At 44.1% G+C, this 25,405-nt stretch overlaps 1 protein-coding gene across 2 annotated transcripts in view; it reads right to left on the bottom strand.

The window, feature by feature from the left end:
• APPL2 (adaptor protein, phosphotyrosine interacting with PH domain and leucine zipper 2) overlaps positions 1-23,673 on the bottom strand; it is a 64,634-nt gene extending 40,961 nt beyond the window's left edge. For both annotated transcript variants that reach the window (XM_003929639.4, XM_010340242.3), the window contains exons 1-4: positions 23,412-23,673; positions 14,743-14,841; positions 2,246-2,305; positions 1,652-1,723 (exon numbers count right to left, since the gene is read on the bottom strand). In XM_003929639.4, the coding sequence (XP_003929688.1) occupies positions 1,652-1,723; positions 2,246-2,305; positions 14,743-14,841; positions 23,412-23,465 (285 nt within the window). In that variant the 5' untranslated portion in view covers positions 23,466-23,673. The remainder of the gene's footprint in view (positions 1-1,651; positions 1,724-2,245; positions 2,306-14,742; positions 14,842-23,411) is intronic.
• Positions 23,674-25,405: the final 1,732 nt, after the last annotated feature.

The following is a 25,405-nucleotide window of genomic DNA, read 5'->3' as shown; positions in this document are numbered from 1 at the left end:
TAATAAACTGGTAAATTTAAGTGTTTCCCTGATTTGTGAGCCATTCTAGCAAATGATCAAAGCCCAGGGAGATGTTGTGGGAACCCCCAATTTATAGCTGGTTTGTCAGAAGTACCAGAAGCCTAGACTTGCAACTGGCATCTGAAGTGTGGGGGAGGGGGCAGGCTGGTGGGATCATGTCCTTAATTGGTGAGATCTGAGGCTATCTCCAGATACATATGTCGCAATTCAGTTAAACTGTAGGATGGCCAGCTAGCGTCACAGAATTGCTTGATATGGGGAAAACGCACACTTTTTGGTGACCAGAAGTATGTTGACTGTTGAAAGTACAGAAAGACAGAGTTTTTCTTTTTCTTACTCTTTAGCAGGGTAGAGGACAAAGCCCAGTGGGAACCATATGACGTGTTCACTTTTATATCTGTTTTATATCCCCAGTGCCTAGAAAAGCGTTTGCTAAATAGGAGGTCATCAATAAATGTTTGTTGAATAAATAACGTCTTGAACTGGTTTGCTGAATAAATGAAAGTGCAGTCAGCATAGTTTTATATGAATGTTAGTTTCTCATTTTGTAAACCGAAGACAGTATCCACTGCAGATCAATAACTGGTGAGCTAAACGGCATCTGCACATTCCTTTATGTTTATTCTTTGTCATGGTTTTCTGAGCCCTCCAACAGTCTACACTAATATGGTAGCTATTAACTACATGTTACTATGTAAATTTGAGTTAAAATTAAATTTAAGGCTGGGCACGGTGGCTCAAGCCTGTAATCCCAGCACTTTGGGAGGCCGAGGTGGGCGGATCACGAGGTCAAGAGATCAAGACCATCCTGGCTGACACGGGGAAACCCCGTCTCTACTAAAAATACAAAAAAATTAGCTGGCGTGGTGGTGCACGCCTGTAGTCCCAGCTACCCGGGAGGCTGAGGCAGAAGAATTGCTTGAACCCGGGAGGCAGAGGTTGCAGTGAGCCGAGATGGTGCCACTGCACTCCAGCCTGGCGCCTGGTGACAGAGCGAAACTCTGTCTTAAAAAAAAAAAAGAGTCTTTGCAGATGTAATGAAGGATCCTGAAATGAGATCATCCTGGATTGTCACTAAATCCAATGCCAAGTATCTTTATAAGAAGAGAAGACACGGGAGAGGAAAAACTTGGAAGGTAGTAGGGATGTAAGGCCAGGCTGGAGTGATGCTGCCACAGCCAAGGAACCCCCAGAGCCACCGAAAGATGCAAAAGGATTCTCCCTGGAGCCAATGGAGGGAGGGTGGCCCTGCCAGCACCTTGACTTCAGCCTTCCAGCCTCCAGAAAACTGACTGGGGAGGGATAAAGTTCTGTTGCTTGAAGCTGCCTATTCATGGGAATTTATTACGGCAATCCCGAGGAACTAATATACTCTCCTTTGGAAACTGAATTCTTAAAAATCTTTTTTTTTTTTTGGTCTATTCTTCATATATATTGAAGCTTTTCCCCTTAAACCAGAAACAAACATAATATACAACCTCTCCTATGAAAGGAATCTTGGAAGATCACCAAGTTGAGGTACCTTCTCAGATATTTAAGTGTATATTTAAAAATGGAAAGTGGGCCAAAATAACAATAAAAGAAAGTTCAAGAAAGACTCAAATACAAATTTTCCATGTTGCTATCTTACCTCATCCACCACTTTGGAAAAATAGTGGAGTGTTGAAATTACTTCTTCATCACCCTTGCCAAGGGCAAAGTTCTAAGAGCAAAGAATAAAAGAGCCAGGTGTTAAGTGAATGCCAGGGAATTCAGCACAAAGCATCACCTGCAAAAGATGACCCTCCACACCGGTGTCCTTTCTTCTCCAAGAGCCCATCCTGTCAGAAGTGTCTACCTGCAGAGGGAGTCAGAGCTATCCCCTTTGTTGTGCCCATGGGGTGCACTCATCTGACCCTCCCTGGCCATTCCTTTCTGTCAAACATAATGATATTTGAGTGTTTATTTCTTGGAATTGCTAATGTTGATTCACTTGTAGTCCCTTGGAGACTCAGAACCCTCAGTGGCAGTTAATTACTTCTATAGGCTAATTAGAATACCTCATAATGACTGAGAGATAATCACTGGTTTCAATATATCAGTGGGAGAGAAAAGAAAAGACAAAAATATGAAGAAAAAAAAATAATTTAAGTCTCTAAAGGATGACTTTGGATAATTCTTTAAAAGAATTCCACTTAAGAAAGCCCTGAACATGGCATCATAGGCCACATAAACTTCAAGTTACCTGTTTTTCATATCCCAGCAGTTGCTTAGAAAGCTGTTGGGTGGCCAGGCACATCTCATTCTGTGGAGAAAACAGAAAAAGCAAGTAAGATTAGTCAATGCATAAAAAGTCACTGAAAAATGCCATCTCAGAGAATCCCTTAAAAAATAATATTGGCTGGGCCCAGTGAACACCTATAATCCTAGTACTCTGGGAGATTGAGGCAGGAAGATCACTTGAGGCAAGGAGTTTGAAACCACATTGGGCAACATAGCAAGACTCCGTCTCTGAAAAAATAAATAAATAAATAAATAAATTATCCAAGCAGGATGGCATGCACTTGTAGTCCCAGCTACTTAGGAAGCTAAGACAGGAGGATCCCTTGAGCCCAGGAGGTTGAGGCTGCAGTGAGCCATCACTGTGCCACTGCATTCTAGCCCGGGCGACAGAGTGAGACCGTGTCTCTAAAAAAAAAATTATAAAAGGAAAAAAATCCCTTTCCAGCAGATGTAGCTAAAAAAAAAAAAAAAAAAAAAAAAGAAAAAAGAATATGTGTACATCTGTCAAATAATAAAATGTTTTGTTCAGACACTTGGAAAACAAGACCAAAACAAATAAAAAGGTTAAAACTTGCTAGTTTATTTTTTAATCCTTTACAAATGACTGCTCCTTCTGGTCATTCAGTCCATATACAAATACAGTGAGCAATTATAATGTGCCAGACATTCAACAAGGGCACAGTCCCTGTCCTCATGGGGCTTTTTGGGGAAGCAGGCGTCAAAAAAATAGTTACAAGTATGACGAGAACTGCAAAAGAAAAATACTGGATGTGTCGGGAGACTTTGATAGAGTCTCTAGGAACAGATGTTTTAAGCAGGCTCCTGAAGAAAGACTAGGAGTCAGCCATGGGGACCATCTTTCCAGGAGGGGCCAACAAGGGGAAGAAGTGCAGTGCCTATATGAACAGCTCTGAAGTGGAGAGTGGCTGGAGCAAGGGCTGTGTGCTTGGAGGCAAGGCCAGGTTGGCAATGAGGCAGTGGGAACGTGTGCAGGTCCCCAGGGCCCAGGCTCAGAACCGGAAGCGGGGGTGGGGGACTGAAGTAGCATATGACAAGGTCAGATTCCACCAGGCTTAGAACACTCGCTGGCAATGATGGATGGTAACAGAAGCACAGCTAAACCCAAATAACCCAGAAAGCCTGAGGAAGCCCTGCTCTTCAAGAGGTGCGATGCTCTGGGAGGCCCGTTTTGTGCCATTTTCACCAGCCGGTACTGCTCATTTTCTTCTCTTCTTATTTATTCCTCTAATCCCTGGCTACACAGCAGTTTTCTACCACTATGCTCCTACCACTGATGTGGCCAGCCCAGAAAATTTGTCTTACATTTCTGAAGCTCACTTAAAGCTTAAGAGTCAGGGGTTTCAAAGACCTGGAACCAACCCAAATGCCCATCAATGATAGACTGGACAGGGAAAATGTGGCACATATACACCACGGAATATTATGCAGCCATCAAAAACGATGAGTTCGTGTCCTTTGTAGGGACATGGATGAACCTGGAAACCATCATTCTCAGCAAACTGTCACAAGAACAGAAAATCAAACACTGCATGTTCTCACTCATAGGTGGGTGTTGAACAATGAGAACACATGGACACAGGGAGGGGAGCATCACACACTGGGGTCTGTTGGGGTGAAATAGGGGAGGGACAGCAGTGGGTGGGGAGTGGGGGAGAGATAGCATGGGGAGAAATGCCAGATATAGGTGATGGGGAGGAAGGCAGCAAATCACACTGCCATGTGTGTACCTATGCAACAATCTTGCATGTTCTTCACATGTAGCCCAAAACCTCTAAAATACAATAAAAAAGAAAAAGAAAAGAGTCAGGAGTTTATTCCTAAGGAGCAGAGCCACCGTGGCACAGATGATGGGAGGACACTGGCCTATCTTCTTGGCCTTGGCCTCCACTGGCTATTTCTCCTAGGGTTGCTGTTCCTTTAAGGCTAAGTCCTGAGCTCTGAAGGAGCTTATTTTATTTTTCCCAGTCCTATTTGGCAGAATACAGCTGAGTCAAATTTTTTTGGACCTCTTTGCAGACAACTGGCCAACACTGACTTCCTGCTCTGCCCTAAGAAATAGGCATTAATAGACCAGGAAATGTGGCTCTTTCTCCTCAGAAGAAAGTCGGACAAATAGAACCAAAGTGCCTGCCTGGCTTTGGCATCCTACTGGTATTTGACCGCTTTCAAACCAACCAGAAATGTGTCTTCTGGCCACATAGTCAAGAAGGCAGCAAGTAGACAAATCCACAAGCACTATGTCCTTCATTTAGACAGGAACGCCCAACAGTTCTTAGCACACAGCAAGCATTCAACAAACGTTTGATGAGTGAATGTATGAATGAATGAACAAGGTTAGAAGATTCATCTAAATTCCAAGTTTAAAACAATACCTGAAATCATGGTGTGAGGGGAAAAATCCTTCCTAACCATATAAGGAAATATCACAAATGAAATAAAACACAAAGCAACTGGCCAGGGATTACAACCTGTTATCCATCTTTAGCAGTGCATGGGAACAAAGGTCTTACCGCACTCACTGGGCTGATACTCGGCTATAACCAAAAATCTCTTGCTCCTCCTCTCCGAGTTAGCAGCAGATGGATTCATTCAAGTTACCTTGGCATCCGCCTGAGGGCAGCACCAAGTGGAATATGATCTGGAGACCCACAGAATCATTAGGGTAACAGCAGCTAACATTTACGGAGTGCTTAATTCATGCAGGACCCTATGCTATATGCATTTTGTGTGCTACCTCAATTAATCTGATGACCCCATAAATCGAGTTCTAATTAATAACTCAATTTTATAGATGAAGAAGCTGAAGCACTGGGAGTGTAAGCCACCTGATGAATGGCAGGGCTAGGATGTGAACCTGGAGCTGCCTGGATTCTAAAATCCACACTCCTACACGCTACTAAGATCCCAAGTTCTACTACAAGGCAGGAGATGAGAAGGCCTCTGCTTTACACTAGGGTGGGCAAACTGTTTCTGTAAGGAGCTAGAAAGTAAATATTTTTGGCTTGTGGGCCATATGGTCTTTGCCACAACTATTCAACTCTGCTTTGTAGCACAGAAGAAACCAGAAATAACATGTAAATAAGTAAATGTGGCTTCATTCTGATACAACTTTACTCATAAAAATAAGGTGCGGTCCCAAGAGCCATGGATTGCTGATCCTGCTTTGTCATCAGACGTCTCAGAAGACCCATTCTTTTCCCACACCCTCCTCACGAGGCTCTCGTAAGCTACACTATCTCAGATCCCAGGAGCTTCTACTCTTCTAATTCACCCTTTCTTTTAGTCAGCTCTAACATATTACTTCCCCATATATGCCTCCTTCAGAGATTGGTCAACACATACGCCCACCCTCCAGGCCTTCCAAACAAGCCAGAGCCACAGGCCACTCGAATTATTCCTTAAAGCTTACTGTCAAGTGCTTTGAATGTTAATGGAGAGACCTGCCGGGAACTGCCAGCATTAGGCTATACGCAGAGCTCAAGGGGAGGATACTCATGTGCCACCCACACAGCCACACAGCTCTACCTCAGCTCAGGGAAGAAGGGGCACAGTGTGCAACACACAACAGCTACCTTCCAAAACGACTTCAAGCAACCAGACTCTCCTGGTCTCTCCTAGAAATGCCACTTGAAAATGTTGTGTATTGGCCAGGCGCTGTGGCTCACGCCTGTAATCCTACCACTTTGGGAGGCCGAGGTGGGTGGATCACAAGGTCAGGAGTTCAAGACTAGCCTGGTCAACATGGTAAAACCCTGTCTCTACTAAAAATACAAAAATTAGCTGGGTGTGATGGTGGGCACCTGTAATCTCAGCTACTCGGGAGGCTGAGGCAGGAGAATTGCTTGAAACCCGAAATTGGAGGTTGCCGTGAGCCTGAGATTGCACCAGCCTGGGCAACAAGAGCAAAACTCCGAAAAGAGAAGAGAGAAGAGAGGAGAGAGAAAAGAAGAGGCAAGGCTGTGTGTTTTCCTATGTGTAATATTTCAGGCTGCCAGGCCAACTACAATTGGCAACTAACATACTTAAAACACGGCCTGTCACCTGCCCTGAACAGAGCACATTGTGTGCAAGGACTTTTAAACAAGATCAACTTTAATCTTACTCATACTTAATCTACTGTACACAAAGTTTGTATGAAATGCTTTACCAACATCAGCTAATTAATCCACACCCCGTGCCCTGTGAGGTAAGCCTGCACAAATATCTCTGCAACAGGACTTGCAAAACTGGAGGCCGAGTGAAGAGTAAATATTAGTAATAACACCAATAAAGATAGCTGCTGACACCGGCTGAGTCTGTTCTAAGTACCTGATGTTGCTGTTAAATGTTTTTCATATATTATCACATTTAATCCTCACAGTGCACTCATCAAGTAGATACTATTATTATCTCCATTTTGTAAATGAGGAGACTAAGCTTCAGAAAGGATAAATAGCTTTGTAAAGCCACATGACTAGTGACTGGCAGGTTAACAACTCAACGCAGGTCTGCTAGACTCAAAATTGAAAGCCCATGTTCTGAATATTATGCTATTCCAATCTAAAGTCCAAAACTGTACCTACTCAATACTCAGGTGAGCAGGACTTGTAGGGTCCACAGATACGAACCTAAGCCCCATACTTTTTCAGCGGTAAAAGAGCAAAAGAGGTGGCCTAAAATGGGAATTCTCAATGGAGCTCTAGCATTGTTTTGGGCACTAAGGGCACTCTGGCTGCCATCCACTATGCACTGCTTCATGAGAAGTCCTGGAAGGATGCCCTGAGGACGGTTTACAGACAGCATCTCCCACGTTCAACAGAACCTTTCAGGGCTGTCACCAAGGCAGAAAGTCAAGTGGCTAGCAAGCCCGAAAGGGAAACTGGGCTTCTGGCAAAGGAATGTTTATCTTTCCATGGCACAGAGAGCAAACTAACTGCAACTGTCACCTGAGACCACCCAAGGGCCTCTGTGCACGCAGCATCCATGGTGAATATGAATGGAGAGGCTGGGGAGTGGGGCAGAGGAAATCCACATCGATCCACACCAACTATTTGGCTGGAGATGTGACCTAGAGCCAAGAGGTTGAAAGTCACATTCAGCACTCAGTGATTACTACAAAGCTGGCGGTCATGCTGCACTCCTTCGGGAGCCTCTTGAGGAAGGATGCACTCAGGGAGGAGTGAGGGGCGTGCGAAGAAAGTGGCTGCAGTGTCTCGTGCACGGCAGCCATGGGGGGATGCCTGCTGGACCTGGACTTTATTCCAGGGGCAATGGGGAAGCACCCAGGAACTCGATGGAAGCATGACAAGCTCAGGCACGGGGGGAAGAAAACCAGGAGTGGCAGTGGTGGGAAGGAAACCCTGAAGGGAGTAAGGGGGACTGACCAGGAGGCCACTTGGAGAAGTTTATATAAACAAGGTTCTGAGCCTGAGACAGACTGTGCAGAGCAGGGCATGGAGGTGTTCCTGAGGCAGAAACAGCAGGGCGCAGTGAGCGAGGAAGGCAGGGGAGGCAGAGAACTGTGCTGCCCATGTGGAGGGCCAGATGGAGAACAGTGCCTGCAGCCAAGGAACTGAGGAAGGGATACTGGATTTGGGAGTGACAAAAAAGTATGCGGTTGAGAGGTCCTTGCTTTCAGGTGGAGCTGTTCCAAATTCAGTCCTTCATTCAACACCTATGGGGCCAGACTGCTACCCACCCAACACTGAATGGGGCCAGACATGGTGGGGGACACTGGCAACAAAGACAATCTGCTCTCTGGGAGCTCGGAGTCCACAGAGGGACAAGGACACCCCATCACTACATCTTAAGCGCTCTGACAAGCAAGTGCACAAGGCCATTTGGGCACACTGATGAGGGGCAAGGGCACTTTGGCCAGGAGAGAAGGAAGGAAGAGAAGGTGTCAGAGGAACTTTGTCAGGCTTGCGGTCAGTCTCAGAGGCTGGGAAGGACATCTGCCAGGGCAAGGGCTTCATAAGGAAACAGGCAGCAGGAGTGGCATAGCAGAGTGGAAGGTGTGCAAAGGGTCTGGCATGTTCTACAACAGCCAGCAACAAGACAAGAGGAGCAGGCTGAGACGCAGTTCACGAAGGACTCAGTGTGCCTTGCTGAGGCCTCTATGCCTTTTCCTTGTGGTTACAGAGAGCCATGAAGGCATCTGAAGATGAGGAGGTGATGGGAAGGTTTAAAGTGAGTAATTCAGCTGCGATGTGGAGGAAGAATGAAAGGGGGAAGACATCTTCCTGAAGACAGGAACAGGAACTGCAATAGCCCAGGGAAGAGCTAAAGCTAACTGCACATAATAATAGGCAAATGTTGTTTATTTGGCTATATAAAGACCTGGAGTTCAGAAAGTGACAAGGGCTAGAAAAGGATTCAGAAATGGCCAGGCAGTTGCTAAAGTGATCTCGCCCAGGGAGAGAACAGAGACTCACCAGAGATGGTGAGTCTGGAGAACACCAAGGCTTCAGGGATACGTAGCAAAAGGGTACCAGAAGAGAACCACTAAGAACAAGGGGCAGAGACCAGGAGCAGGCCAAAAGAGAGCTTGTCAGAGGAACCAATGGAAGACAGTCTCAAGGGGGTTGTCGTTAACAGAATCAGATGCTGCCCATGGGCAGAGTGGAGAGAGGCTGTGCAGCACCCCATGCAAGGCAGAGGCCAAGACCAGACTGAAGTGGCTTGAAGAACAAATATCAAATGTTTGGCGAGGAGGCAAAGGCGGCAAATAGAGCTGTTCGTTCAAGAAAGGAGGAGAGGACTAAACATCTATCTAACCCAAATAACAGTGCCGGTGCACAGTGCCATCCTAACTATTATTATTGTAACACAGAAGACACTTCTGTTAATATCAAAGCACTCCATCATCAGGGACTGACCTTAGCATTTTACAGGCATAAAGACAATTAACTCACAAGAACCCTCTGAGGTGGGTATTCCTATGGCTTCTGTTTAGTTGATAAGGAAACTCAGGCAATCAACCAATGGCTTCACCTGCCCAAGGTTACACAGCAAGTGGCTGAGCCAAGGTTGGAACTCAGATTTGCGAAGTCCAAGGTCGCACACTTAACTCCTGTACCTGAGTGAATGGGCCTAGCCCAGAACAGTCTTTCACGACATCTCAAAGCCGGCAGGAGGGAAAGTGCAGACCAAAAGCAGGGCCCGGTCCATGAAGTCGTTTCCAAGAGCCACTCAGGCCCTCTGTTCCCTCCAGCCTGAAGCTACGTCCGCATCTCCACTCAGTCCCTGTCAGGTAAGTCTCAATGGACTGGTTTTCGGGGCCGCTAAAACACACAGATTAGAAAACTCATGAAATCAAGAAAGTTACTCTGGGATACAAAAAGGAACTGAGTCCTGACTCTAACATATTACAAAGCTGTGGGCTGACAAATAGGGGTGGTTCTTCTAAATGACAAGAGGAGCCTCTAAAAGCTCATACTTCCTTGGCGTCTGCTGCCATAGATGGTGGCTAGCATGTCAGAAGAGCAAGCAAGCATAGCAGTTAAGAGAGAGTGCAGGCTTTGCAGTCGAATCTGAGTTTAAAATTTTGGTTCTGCCATTCATCAGCTGTGCGACCTTAAACAAGCTACTTAACCTCTTTGAGTCTTGGCTTCCTCATCTGTAAATACATACTATACAAATACCTCGCCTCTGTTGTGAAAGCTGAATGCTCAGCCTAATGTGTGGCACTTTTATGTGTATAATAAATAAAGGCCACTGTTTTCACCGTTAAAACACGCAGCTCTGACCCTGACTCCCTCCCATGCGCTTCTCCCTCCCCCATGACAAGCTCACACTCCCCGAAGCTCAGGACTCTCACCTGGTTTCCTAATTGCTACATTAACTTGTTTAGCTTGCTATCTATATCACCATTTTAAAGAAAAGTATTTCTTCTTTATAACAAATTATGCATACTTTCCTCCTATTCCCTCCTACTGTCTTTACTCCAATTTGAGAAAATACTATTCCCACCTCCAATTCAGGATTTTAAGATCAGGAGTTTTAGGATCAGTTTTCCAGGTCAATAGTTCTAGATTCCAAAATCTTTGGTTAACAATGACTGCAGACATGTAACTGTGTTAAATTAAACCTGTTTTGCTGAAGGAAATTGAGAGTCTTAATCATGGTTCTCACTTCAAAAAAAAAATACCATCCAAAATTTACATTAAAAAAAAAAAAAAAGCAAAACAAAACAAAAAAATCCCACACAGACTGAAGGCAGCAACTACAAAGGTTCGTCATCTGGTGAAAGAGAATGCCAGGTTACCAGGATTGCCAGGTTTCATGAATACTGCAGGGGCCAGCCTTCCTGTCCTGCCGGCAGGAACATTATTACCCCCGCTCCCATGTTCTCGGTACAACAGCTGAGAGGAGAAGCAAGATGACCTAAATACATTTCCTGTAAGCCCCTAACAAATCCATTTTAAAAGATTAGAAAATTTTAAACCTCTTTAGGAAAGAAAAAATATTATGGCTGAGATACAGAATGAAAATAAATACCAAATGTATTGAATTCAAAATTTGAGCAGAATTAACTGAATATACATGTATATGCGCCTATTTAGACATAATAGAAGTTTTAAACTTATTTAGCCAATAGTTTGAAAAACAGAGTGTTCTAAGTAACCAGGCTCTTCTCTATTAATGCATTGGAAATATATACCACTTCTTTCAAAGGACCCACAGTGGACTATTCAGTTTCCAGTATGTGCAAAGGCACATCTGACAACTAAGAGACCAGATGGGACTCCAGGGACTACTGTAAGATGCTGAAAACAGCTTAGAGCCTACAGTTCATTCTAGAGGTTAAGCCAAATAAAATTTAAAATTTCCGCAAACTAGCCACAATCAGCAAAACTGCTCATAGAAGTTTTCCTCTGGCTTTTCTTTCTCTTCCTCTTTCTAAAACTAAAGTCTCTGAAGGGCATCTGCAATATCAGCATCCAGAAATTTGCCATGAAGTCTGATTAAAATATCTTTTATGAATACTTATCACTTATCGGCAGCATAAGCCTGATTGTGAAAATATGTTAATGAAAACCCTATTTTGCTGAGTCTGTTTTTAAAAAGGAAATTATAAAACTTTATCAATCAAATTCAACATGCCTAGGTGTAAAATATTTATGGAATAGTGTGCAATGAAACTGAGAAAACACAATTTTACGGGGAAAAAACTTGAATGGAAACAGAGAAGTATTACTATTTTAAAATGCACATAAGAAAACAGATCAAAAAGGGAACCAGAAAAGATTTCTTTCTTCAGTTAAAAACAAAACACCTAAGCGTTCAAATAAACCTGAAAAACCAAGTGCCCCTGAACCAGCCAATCTGAACACAGCCGATCACTGCTTGACTGTCTTTGAATCTGGCAGCACTAACCGGACCTTTTCACCAGCCTCTGCTGCAGGAAATGCTGAGGGAGGAGGAAGGGTTTCTGGCCAGTAGAAGAACCCATGTGATGATCATGTGCTGCGAATTAAAAGCTGGGTTACAGCCTCTAGGAATGAGAGACCCACTTAATTTTGGCAAAAATGTCATTTTCTGCCTCAAAAGAAAAAAATTCATGAGACGGTGTTTGGAAATTCCCAAGTAAATGATTCTGACAGACACAAAGGCAGAACAGAGACTCCTCACAGTGGCAGAGACACAGTCTCTTACGTCTTGGGGTTTTTAAGCCTTCATTAAGAGACAAATCATTTAGTGATGAAATACAAACTGCTGAATAGCAAGCAATTTCAGGTATAAGCCCAGTAAGAATATTCCTGTTTTCTTAAATTTAGAATATTTAGGGGAAAAATTAAAAAAACATACAATATCAATAAACAGGACTTCAAATAAAAAACTGACCAAGTTCTCATGTCTCTAAATTCTGAATATCTTAACAAAACACATAAAATCACAGATGAGCACATAATTCTTTTGGTCATTAAGACTAGTTCTAGCTACTCAGAAGGCTAAGGCAGATCACTTGAGGCCAGGAGTTTGAGACAAGCCTGGGCAACATAGTGAGACCCTATCTCTATCAAAAATTAAAAAGAAAAAAAAATTAGCTGGGCGTGGTGGTATGCACCTGTATTCCCACTTAGGAGGCTGAGGCAGGAGCATTATTTGAGTCCAGGAGTCGGGGGCTACAGTGAGCTACGATCATGCCACTGTACTCCATCCTGGGTGACAGAGTAAGACCGTATCTCTGAAAATTAAAGAAAGAACAAAAAACCGAAACTAGTTCTTTTTTTAATATTCACAACATTTTTTTGTAGAGACAGGGCCTCACTATACTAAACTGACTAGGCTGGTCTCAAACTCCTGGCCTCAAACAGTCCTCCTGTCTTGGCCTCCCAAGTGCTGGGATTACAGGCTGACCCAAAGCTAGTTCTAATTAATAAGTTACACTTACACATTACTGTGTAGTTTGCCTATCTATATCTCCAGCCCTATACTCTGGATCTGAACTTTCAACAAGATCTCTTTACCCACTACGATGTCCCACAGCCCCTCCGAGTCAGTGTTTCCACAGAGAATTACAGTTGGGCATCCCCATAACACACAGGCACTCACAGGCATGCACACACACTCCACTCACACACACCCTGCTCCTCTTCCCGTGTTCTCCCACTTATCCACCCTGCCGTTACAGATGAATACCTGAACATCATTCTTGATTCATCCTTTACCACCTGACCCCTTCACACCCCATCAATCACTAATCCACCTCCTAAATACCTCTCAAGTACAGCAGCTTCTTTCCATTTCTACTGCCACCTCCCCCATGCTCAGGAGTGAAGAGTCTGAACTTGGCTCCAGCTGATTGGCTCTGCCATGAATTAAATAGGTGCACCTAGACAAGTTACTCAACCTCAGAACCCTTAAGTCTCCCGACCAGTACAATAGGCATAATAATAATAATAATACCCACCTCAGAGTTGTTAGGGGAATTGAAATAAAACAATCAACATAAAAGCCCCTGGAACCTCCTGGATGCTGTTAAGTATTCAATAAACCTCAACCCTCACAATCACTTTTCTTTTGGGTGCCCAGCACAACCCCACGATGTTAGGTGGCCCTCCTCTCTGAGCCCCTCTCTGGTGATTGCTTTGTCTGCCTCCCAACCCACTATAAGCTACCCAATGGCAAGGACTGAGTATTATTCCCATATAATGGGAGATGACTAATAAAGCAATGAGCAGTAATATGAGTAGTGGAGCTATTATAAGAAATGACTATATATGATTAGTAAGAGCTATATATCACTGAATGTAGTATAGGTTAAGTATCCTGTATCTGCAATGCTTGGGACCAGAAAGATTTAGGATTTTTTTTCAGATTCTGAAATATTTGCTGTATCAGTCAAGCATCCTGAATCCAAACTCCAAAATGCTCCAATGAGCACTTCCTTTGTGTGTCATCTCAGCACTCAAAAAGTTAGATTTGGAGAATTTTGGATTTTGGATTTTAAAATTGGGGATGCCCAATCTATATTTTTAAATGGATCATTAATGAGAAAATCATTAACACAAAAGATTTAAGTTAGCAAGGAATCAACAATGAAAATGATCGGTTACCATAATATTGTGATGTGTTCAATGCTTTATGTTATAATTTTTTTTGTTATATTTTATGTTTTATATATATATATATATATATATATAAATATATATATATATACATATATTAGACTCTGGGGCCATATACTTTTAGGGTTGGGATCCAGTCCTCCAATTCCAGCTCTAGAGCCTTGGGGAGGCAACTTCAATGAATTAGTTTCTTCATCTGTAAAATGGGAACGATCGTATTGTCATTACAGGGTTGTGTGCAGTGCTAGCAAGTTCAGACATGTAAAGCATTTACATCGTGCTTCCACTGTGCTCCTCATTTTTAAGTAACTCATAAATCTTCTCTTAGAAAGCAACATACAAGGGTGCTTCTTGACATTAAAAAGATTCACTTTTGCGAGTCAGCAATTTATTTTCCATGGTTTTGCAAGCCAGAGATATTTGTTCCACAAAACAAAGAAGCCACCCGACAGTTTCAGAACTGTGACTCAAGTCTTTTCAGAGGGAGCAGTTTGAAAAAACATCTCTACCCTCCCACAGTGACATCTAAGACTGCCCATTTATGAAAAAGACAAAGAGTATGCCTCAAAATACTGGACCCACTCATTCACAAGTAGAAGAGACTCAAATATTTCCCATTGGGTTGAATTTCAAAAAAAAAAAAAAAATAGAAGCAATTATGTGGTCAGTCTCTAACGATTCTAATTACAGAAAAATTACTCTTAAGCAACGAGAACAGAACGCCCTTAGTTTTTTGAGGTGAAAAGTAGTGAGAAAACAATTCTGATTTTGTTTCAAAATTTTCAGTGATGTTTTTCAGACTCAAATTTCTCAACCTCTGAGCAAAGTTCAGGATGAAGGGAGAGAATGCCTACTCTTGGGATCCAGGTGATGGGTGGGGGCATACCTGGGCTCCATAGACGCGCTGCATCGCCTGGAGCAGCTGGTTGGTATAATCTGTGAGGGTGCCAGCATCTTCTTCAAACACGCTCAGTAAAGAGCGAGTCTGGAAGAAAAGGAGAAAAAAGGTCAATTTTATTTCTAAGTGGCAAAGTTACAAAGGAGGAGGAAGATCCACACACAAGCACATGTAGAAACCAAAATGGGGGGAAAAGAAAGGTACCTGTTGGTTCTCTTGAGTTCTTTTATTGATAATACCAGTACAATTTGGTTTGGAACTCGCTTTCTAATCCTTTAGACCAGGCGTCCCCAAACTACGGCCCATGGGCCGCATGCAGCCCCCGAGGCCATTTATCCAGCCCCCTGCCGCACTTCAGGAAGGGGCACCTCTTGCATTGGTGGTCAGTGAGAGGAGCACAGTATGTGACGGCCCTCCAATGGTCTGAGGAACAGTGAACTGGCCCCCTGTGTAAAAAGTTTGGGGACGCCTGCTTTAGACTATAGTGCCAGGGCACTGAAGCCAGAAGCGAAAAGGCAATTTCTAAAAGATTATGACTGAAGGGCTATAATCTGTTCTGACGTCAGCCCCTATGTAAGCACCAGTAAAATCCATCCAATAAACAAAAGTGTTTAGAAGGGCAGCCTCTCCTTTCAGGTTCATAAGATAAACACAGGTCAGGCTTATCTGTGTTCCTGGGGTGTGGTCACCTAGCACTGCTGTAGTGTGATCATCCCAGCAGGAACCAGCAGTCTGGTTTTCCATAACCTTGGATGTCTTGCAGGAGCGCAAGTGTGTGTCATTCTTTCCTCTTACGGTAGTACAATTTCCTTTTATTTTTCCTTTGTCTCTTTTTTTTTTTTTTAGATGGAGTTTTGCTCTTGTTGCCCAGGCTGGAGTACAACAGTGCAATCTCAGCTCACTGCAACTTCTGCCTCCCCGGTTCAAGAGATTCTTCTGCCTCAGCCTCCTGAGTAGCTAGGACTACAGGCACCTGCCATCACACTTGGCTAATTTTTTGTATTTTTAGTAGAGACGGGTTTTCACCATGTTGGCCAGGCTGGTCTCAAACTCCTGACCTCAGGTGATCCACCCACCTCAGCCTCTCAAAGTGCTGGGATTACAGGGAGGAGCCACCGTGCCTGGCCTGCTTGTTTTTAATTATATTTTATTCAACCAATTTTCAAACTCACAGCCAGAAAACTTCACATTCCTTGGGCCCACCAGCAGCAGCTCTGGGCATAAAACTCAGATAGCAACTTAACAAGAATGCTAGTTTACTGTTTTTAGGAAGACAAACTCCTCAGTGCTCTCAGAGCAGCCAAGCAAAGTCCTGAGCTGAAAGGTATTTCCTATCCTCTTCATACACAGCACTTAGAACACAGAAAGCACTGAAGAAATACTTACATACTGGATGGTGTACAAACAAGAATCAAAGTGCACAGAGACAGATCTACTCTAGGGATTTTTGTTAATGTATCCAGCACAGTGGGAATTTAAAATACTATGTCAGCAATAATTGGATCTCAACTTCAAAATATAACCCATTAGGCATAGGATGGAAAATAAATTTCAGGAATGCCTTTGAGGTGATATCAAAGCACTTCACCAAAAACAACTCACTAAGGCTCATTTTCTTTTTCTAACATATTTCAGGTAAGAGAACAGTAACTGACCCCAAAGCACCTTCAAAAAACTAGAATGGGAACCTACGCATTGGGATGATTACCTCCCACCATCATGTTCTGTAGGGCTGTTGGGCCCCACAGGGTCATGCGGTGTCTCTTATGCTGTGCTGAGGTGCAGGATCCAAGAAGTAAAGAGACAGGACACTGAAGAACTGGTGAAGAGCAGCTGGACTCGGGAGATCATGCAACCTGTGAGTGGAGATCAGCGAGGGCCCCAAATGCCCAGAAGCATCTGTATTTATTAAGTACAAGCAGGGGGCAGGGTCGTGAGTGAGGTCATCATCTATTGGCTTAGTGATAGGGCACACATAATCAATCATGTGAGTCACAAGTGAGGGGGCCACCCCATTATGCCACCTGGGCAGAGAGGTAGGCCGTGCACAGGGGATCGTGCCATGCACAGTAGTAGGGGGTCGTGTACAGAAAAGGGGTCCGCCCAATTAGGTCACCAAGGCAAGGAGGTGGGCTGTGTGCCACAGGTGTTGTGCGCAACACTTCTTATCTGGGGATTAGAAACTTCAAAGGATTTCTAATAGAAGGATACTGTAAGCCAATGCAGTAGGAGCTGAGAGACTTATACTCTTAAGATATTTAAGAGAAGATGATTTGAGCTAGCACAGAAGTGAGAAGACTGACAGGGTGTACAGCGGCCGTGACTGGTCATACCAGAGGGGTTCTTCTCCCTCAGTTACTTCCAGGATCTCAGGCCTGAGGCCTACTTTCCACAGGAACTGGATGCAAGGTACTACAACTCCTTTATCAGGCTCTTGCTCCAAGCCTGCCATACAGCGTGTGCTCTTTCAAGGCAGGGATACCACCGCCTGGGCCTTTCGTTCTTGTCCTGGCCTGGCTGTTTTCCCATGTACTGCTTCTGTTCTGTGACTGCTCTAGGCATTCCTCCTACTACAAACTACTATGTGGTTATAAGGAAGGATTATATAAATCAGCACTAAATGTGTCAGTACAGCTCAGACTACAATACCTATGTGATTATACAGAAAGATTATATAGAACTAAGTATGTTAGATATAAATATTAAGCATGATTATATAAGCTAGATATATGTAAGCAGTAAGTTATACTTCAGACAGTAATCCTATATAGTAATATATGACTATATGTAAAGGATTATATAAAGGAAATAGCTGAGTAATAACACTATAAACTAAGATATTCTTCAGGCACTAATTGTGCCTGGAGTCTGGACAGTTCTTCCTCGGTGCCCATGGGGGTGTCACCCACAATGCTCTACTCCTGACTGCTCCTCAAACTCTGATGCGCTTCATAGCAAGGCATGCTTATCCTGCTTTGCCCAGGTGTTCTGGGCTAAAAACACCAAGATTGATACACTGTCTTCAGTACCAGTGCTTAGCCACAGAAGAACCATAGTGCAATGATGAATAAGGAAACTGTAACATAATGTTTAAAAAAGCTCTCAGTGAAAGAAAAACAACATAGAATTCATACAGTGTATGATTTGTGTTACAAGAGCGCTTTGAACTTATAAAAATTCATAACCAGCTGGCAGTGGTAGCGCACATCTGTAATCCCACCACTTTGGGAGGCCGAGGCAGGCAGATTACGAGCTCAGGAGATCGAGACCATCCCGGCTAACATGGTGAAACCTTGTCTGTACTAAAAATACAAAAAAGAATTAGCCGATGTGGTGGCATGTGCCTGTAGTCCCAGCTACTTGGGAGGCTGAATCAGGAGAATTGCTTGAACCTGGGAGGTAGAGGTTGCAGTGAGCCAAGATGGTGCTACTACACTCCAGCCTGGGCAGCAAGACTGCATCTCAAAAAAAAAAAATTCATAACCACAATATGAAATATATCAAGACCTGAACAAAGGTTTCCCAAACAACATTTATCAATAATATGCATACGCATTGTGACTTTTTCCTATTTTAGTCTATTCCATTTGTAAACAAAAATTGTAGCTGTGACCCACTGGAAATCATAATCTACTAATGGATGTCAGCCAGTAGGTTAAAAACACTGATTTAAGAGAATGAGAAGGGATATAACTGGATTGTAGCTAGTTTTTTCAAAAATACTACTGATGTCCATTTAGCCAAATCCTGTTTATTGCTTTTAATACTCTTAGAAATAAAAACAGACTGGAAGAAAAGAGGTAAAAAGGTAAAGAGAGGGCTTGCATAAATATCCTCCACAAACAGCATGGAAAGGAAACTAAAACTCCCACTTACAATCTGTACCACCTATGTGCCAGACGCTGTGCTGGGCACTAAACATCTGTGACTTCATTTAACTCTTCCAGCAACTCTGTGAGGTAGATACCATGGTTCCATTAACTTCATTTAACAGATGATGAAACTGAGCCTCATCAAGGTTAAGAAATGTGTTCAACCTCCCACTGTAGGAATGTGGCAGGGCTGGGATGTAAACCCAGATCAGATCGCAGCACTGAGTCACCAGCAGGGCGGCTCTCAGCAGCGAGTATGTGCTCTCTGGTCCACAGTCTACAGCCCTGACTGCAGGCAGGACAGGGGCAGACTGGGGCTGGATGCTACTACCATGCTCCTACCCACAATACCTGCCAGAGAACTACGTCATAAGCATCCTTTTTCTTTATTCACTGGACATGTGACTGTGATGCCCATCAGAACTGACAGGAGAACTCTGGTCTTCCCTTTCTAATTTAACTTGGCAGTGATCACCTCTGGAAAAAAGATAACCAGCTACCTTGAACACTGTTTGGCTATCCACATTCACTATACCGTGTCTGCTCACACTCAGGTTTGGAACGTCAGGGATATTCTGAGACATAAAGAAGGAATGAGACCAAGGATAAAGCAGTAACTCAAAATTCCACAGAAAGGTCAAAAAGACATGGGTATAGCTCCCTTATAAAGATAACAAGAGCAATCATGTATGGGGTTACTATGGGATGCCAGGATGGAGACACTTTACGTATGTTATTTATTCTTGCTAACAAGTCAATAGCTACTTTTATTTTTTATTTTACATACCTCCAAACACAAGCTCACAGACATACTTGCCAAAGGTAACAGTAACAGACTCAGGAGTTGAATTCCATCCATCTTATACTGCACAACACTCTTAAGGGTATGCTTGGCCAGAGAAACAAAACCAAGCACCCTATGGATACAGCCTTGGCTCCCTATCTCTCCTTTACCTTAAAGAAACTGGGTCTTACCTAATAAAACACTCCTAGACATTCTCAGAAATAGTGTGTAATTGTGTAATGACCCAATTTTAACAGTACTGTTAAGAAAATTTTCGGGTTATAAACAAAGTTCTTATCTCCATAATTTGGTGGAGGGAGAGAAATGTCCTAGTGAAAAGAACCAGGATTTTGGGAAGCCAAGACAGGAAGATCGCTTGAGCTCAGGAGTTCAAGACCACTCTGGGCAACGTAGCAAGGCTCTGTCTCCACAAAAAATCTAAAAATTAGCCATGTGTGGTGATGCGTGCCTGTAGTCCTAGCTACTCAGGAGGCTGAGGTGGAAGGACTGCTTGAGCCCAGAAGGCGGAGGCTGCAGTGAGCCACGATCATGTCACTGCACCCCAGTCTGGGCAACAGAGTGAGACCCTGTCTCAAAAAAACAAAAAACAAACAAAAAAACCAAGTCTATTGAAAGGAAAAATAGGTTATAAACAAAAAGAGGAACAGCACAAAACAGCTCCACAATGAAGACATACAAAACCACCAGGTTATGTTTTGAGATTGTTTAAGAAAGGCCTGATTTGGTTGGAGAGGGCTGTTCCCAGCTGGACCACTCAACTGCATAACCTCAGAACTCCATCTTTCATCTCTTTGTTTCAGTTACGCCAATTGCAAAAGAAACAAACAAAACACAAAGCAAGCAACAGCGCTGTTGTCTTCCCCTTATCTCAAAAATGTAATACTCACAGGACAAGAGAATAAGCCCCTGAAGAAGTGCAAGCTGCAGGAGCTCAAAGCTACATTTGTGTTCCGTACTGGAAGTGTTGCCTCATTATCTGTCTCTGGAACACACTGTGAACCAGTCGAGAGTACACGTTATTTATCATCACATTCCCAACAGCCAGTTGTGCCAGGAAAAGAGCAGAGGCTTCTAAACAGCGATGGAGGCAAATGTCTTCATCCCTAAAATGTCCTGCTTCTCATATATCAGAGGTAAGCAGAAATAATGCATGTGTATGCACACAGACTAGTTTTACAATACATCGTGCAGCACTGCAAACTAAAAAGGAGTCCATGAATAGATGTGTCTAAGGTCAGTTAACCGCGATTCAGCTCTTCCTGGGTCACCCAGTTCAATTACAAAAGCTTTGGTGTTCATTTAATTAATCCTGTGCAATCACATGACTGAAGCAACTCTGAAAACTACTCTCCATGAAACTAGAGAAAACACACAATAGATGGTTTCTTTGGATCTTTTCCTTTTAGTCAAACATTTTAGGTCACCGATGACAGAAAAGCCCAGTCCTAGAGAGCTGGGCTAACTTGAACACTATCCCTAGTACAGGCAAGCTGCCTGGGTTCCAGTCCTGGCTCTGTCACTTTATGGTGTATAATTGCGAGCAAGTTACTTCTCTGCTCCTTAGTTATTTAAATAGAGAATGTACTTCAAGACTTTTGGGAGGATTAAGTGAGTTAATGTATGTAAAGCATTTAGAAGAGTCCCTGGCACATAAAATCTACAAGACACACATTTGCATTGTTTTTATGCTTTCCATGAAGCATAAAACATTCCACGAAGAGGATGGATTAGATACCTTCCAGTTCCAAGTCTATGAGTCACCTTGGGAGTAAAGCTACATGAGGCACAGTCACATACAAGACAGTACTGCATAAATATGCTCTGATGATCATTAAAGACCTTCTTAAAGTCAGTTTCCTTTCTGTACAATAGCATCATCAAGAGCTCTCTTCAGGGTGACAGCCGAGTCTCAAAAGCAATGACAAATAAACTTCCTATATTAAAAGGAACTTATTAAATAAGAATGATAATGCCTCTAAACCTCCTCTGCCACATACAAGTTCAAAGTTATACACCATGAAGACAGCACCTTGAAGATCACCTGCTCCCTCCCTGTCTCTCATTCTGTAGATGTTCTGCATTAGAAAACTGAGCCAGCCACTGGGTGGAGATGAAGAGACTCGCTCACATCACATCCTAAGTGAGCGTGAGAACCAGAATTAGAACCCAGGTCTCCTGACTTGCTCTCCAGTCCTACTTCCTCACAGCTGGGCAAATCCTTTAAGCCACTCAGAAACAGTGTATATTCCTTTATGTGAGAGCCGGAAATTGAGAATGTGATCTGTTGGTGAGGACAACATGAAGAACCAGTTAGTATAAACTCTATAACCTGGCTTAGGCATCACAATGTAGGCTGGAAAAGCAGGATATCTCTGTGCACTTCCGTTCCCACAACTGCAAGGTAAACAGAGATCCTTGTTCAAAGTGATCATTTAAAATCTCACATCGCTATCTTCAGATACCAAACAGGTACGAGCATGGACAAAAAACCTTCTACCAAGGGCTTTAGTCTGATTAAAATGTCAGGAGTTGGGGCTGGGTGCAGGGGCTCACACCTGTAATCCCAGCACTTTGGGAGGTCAGGACTTTGAGACCAGCCTGGCCAACATGGTGAAACCTCATCTCTACTGAAAATACAAAACTAAGCTGGGTGTGGTGGCAGGTGCCTGTAATCCCAGCTACTCAGGAGGCTGAGGCAGGAGAATCCTTGGAACTGGGGAGGTGGGGGTTGCAGTGAGCCAAGATCGTGCCATTGCACTCCAGCCTGGGTGGCAGGGCGAGACACCATCTCAAAAAAAAAAAAGGCTAGGAGTCTATAGCTATAAAAAGGGACCTTGAAAAAGTCAGTCCAATAGATGCAAACTTACCAAAAATAAAAAAATTTAAATAAAATCACAGCTTGCTTACAGTTCCTTACTTACCTACACTAGGAAGACCACAAGAAATGAACAAAAGACCTATGCATACAAGCCCCTTGGACTTACACTGAACTGTTGATGTAGTTAGTTAAGTCCATACAAGGATCATTCTGGGAGGTATTATTCACTCAGAAGAAAAAAAGGAAGGAACCCCAAAAGAGAGGAGAAAGTGTGAAAGAAAAACAGATTAATCTTATTCTAAGTTTTGTTCAAGAGTTGTGACGCTAGGAAATAAAGGCACTTATTTAAATAACCACGGGATGCTGAACCAGAAGAGTTGGTATGAAGCTGGGGAAATGTTAAATACAGGAGAACAAAAGACCACTGGGGAAAGGTGTGCTGAATTATGAACCAATGTCGTTCTGCACTCATTTGCTATATTTACACACCACTTTTCATCTGCAAAGCTCAAGGACTTGACTCTCATCTCGAGTGTGCTAATGAAGTTCCCCTGTGCGACAAATGGGGCAGGTATTGTATTTTTCTCTTCACTAATAGGAAAACGGTGCCACAAGAGGCGGCCTGGTACCGCCGGGAAAGAGACCCAGGCTCTCTGCCTCTCATTCTGGCACAGGTCTCATCACATCATTAGGAGTAGCAGTAAGACTGACTCATTCATTGTCTGCTGACAACTTTACAGGTATTTCTCACTGACTTCTCCTAACAACCTAAGGCAGGTACAATTATTATTCCTATTTTACAGATAACAAAACTAAGGCACAATAGGGTAAACCACCTCCTGAGGCACTCAGCCACGAATTCATGGAGTCAAAAGTTTAGCTCTCGCAGCCTCAGTTGCAGCTGAGTTTGGAGGGGGGTCACGACACCAGGACTCGGGCCACGGCGAGCTCTCCCGGGTTCCCCAACTCTGCACCGGCTCAGCACTCGGGGCCCGGCCCGCCCCCTCATCAGCCCGAGGGAACCCGTGGGGAGGCGCCGTGTAAGGGGGCCGGGCGCACTCCCGCGGCTGCCGGGCCGGGGATGCGGCCTCTACCCCGCGGCTGCAGGGGCCTCCTCGGTCTCACCCCTGCGGCCGAGGGGCACCGGAGCGGCGGGAGGTACCTGGGGGCTGTCCTGCAACGCCTCCTCTAGCAGGAGCTTGTCCACGGCGGGCATGGTGAAGTGCGTCTGAGCCGAGGGCCGGGCTGGAAAGACCGAGGGCGGGAGATGCAGCAGCCGAGAATGCTCCCAGGCTCCGGGCTCAGGCGACGCGGCGGACACTTCGTGCCCGCGGCAGGGCAGCGCGCGTCCACGCCTGGCCAGTGGCCGCCGCCGCCCGCCCGCCGGCCCTCCTCTGGGCCCTCCTCCCGGCCCAGCCCCCGGGCCGAGCCGGATCAACAGGAAGTGTGGCGAGGACCAGGCCGGGAAACCGGAAATGTGGTGTGCTCTGGTCCGGACACCGGAAATGTGGCAACCGCGCTTCCGCCTGTGTTTGCAGCCCCGCAGGGAGCTGCTGACTCTGGGTTCTAGTCCCGCAGCTGAGAGAACTTTTCCGTTTGTTTTCTGCGCTGAAGGCCGGTCAAGTCAGTACATATGAAGTCCAAAAGAGGAACTCGAGGGTGGAAAGATAGGGTTTTATCTGCCTGTGGCTACCCAGAAAGAGTGGAAGGAGCGAACAGATTTTTTTCTTTAATTTTTTTTTTTTTTTGAGACGGAGTCTCGCTGTTGTCGACGGGGGCTGGAGTGCAATGGCACGATCTCGGCTCACCGCAACCTCCGCCTCCCGGGTTCCAGCAATTCTCCTGCCTCAGCCTCCCGAATAGCAGAGATGACAGGCGCCCACCACCACGCTAAGCTAATTTTTGTATTTTTTTTTTAGCAGAGTAGGGGTTTCACCATGTTGGTTAGGCTGATCTCTAACTCCCAACCTCAGGTGATCCACCTGCCTCCTAAAGTGCTGGGATTACAGGCGTTAGCCACCGCCCCTGGCCAATTTTTTTCTTTTAATGGAAGGAAAAACCTACACTTCCCACACCACTTTTTCTAGACAAATTTCAACGCCCCTGAAACAGCTCTGAGAGCAAAGAGTTCGCCTATCCTACGGAACAAAGAAAAGAAGAGAAAAGCTGGAAACTGACTCGTCTGTGATAATCAGAAATAACCACTTTGGAAACCACAGCTCTCTGATTTGGGCATAATTGGAAGGCACAGATAATCTAGTTTTCAGTGTTGTCGTTTAGAGATAAGAAAATGAGACCCAGAGAAATAAGTGATCTGTCCAGGGTGGGTCAGTAAACGCTAGAGGAAGAAGAGAAGGAAGGTAGTGGGTTGGGGGAAGACTGGCAAGTGGAACTTGACATCTTTTTACACGGAAGGCAAGGGTGTCTGAAGTTCCTTCTTTGGAAATCAGTAAGACTCGTGCAGTAGTATGTATATCACCAAAATCAACAGAGGGGATATGGTAATATATAAATTCTGCATTCCACAAAGACCCCTTAGTATATCAAGACCCAATCTGCATTACTGAAAGTCTAGTAGCATGCTGCCTGATCACTTGAAAACTGCAACACCATCATTCCCTTGGTCCAGCCAGTGCCAACCTGACCTGAACCGTCTTATGGCCTCCATCTACCATCTTGTCCTCCACAATATTCCTTCTTCCCCATCCTTACTTGCCTCCACCATATTCTGTCTTCCCTGTAGGTAGAATCAGGCTCACACCATCTTTCTTCCTTTTCCTGTATTTTATACCAAGTGCCATTCAGTTCATTTTTACCTCATTCAGTGTCCCAGACTCTCTTCTCACTAAAATATTCTTCCTCAAGGCCAGATTCATGCTCTTCCTTCATCCTGATTGTGAGAACAGTACAAAGGTAGGGAAAGAAAGTGCACATTTTAATTTGAAAATATACATTAAAAGAAGTGAGTGCCCTCCAGAATCCTTCAAAGGGCTCAGACACCCCCTTGGGAATCACAGCATTTTTCATGTACTATCTCATCTGATTGAAGTTAGTTTTCTTCAAATACTAGTATTCAAAAATTGTTTAAGCTATGCCATTACTTTTCTGCATTTTATTGCTACATTATGGGCTAAACAGCCTTAGTGGAATTTCTTG

Source organism: Saimiri boliviensis, chromosome 7, assembly GCF_048565385.1.
Source record: "Saimiri boliviensis isolate mSaiBol1 chromosome 7, mSaiBol1.pri, whole genome shotgun sequence".
Taxonomy (NCBI): domain Eukaryota; kingdom Metazoa; phylum Chordata; class Mammalia; order Primates; family Cebidae; genus Saimiri; species Saimiri boliviensis.
Note: the sequence above shows the minus strand (reverse complement) of the source record. Positions and strands in the feature narration are given on the sequence as shown.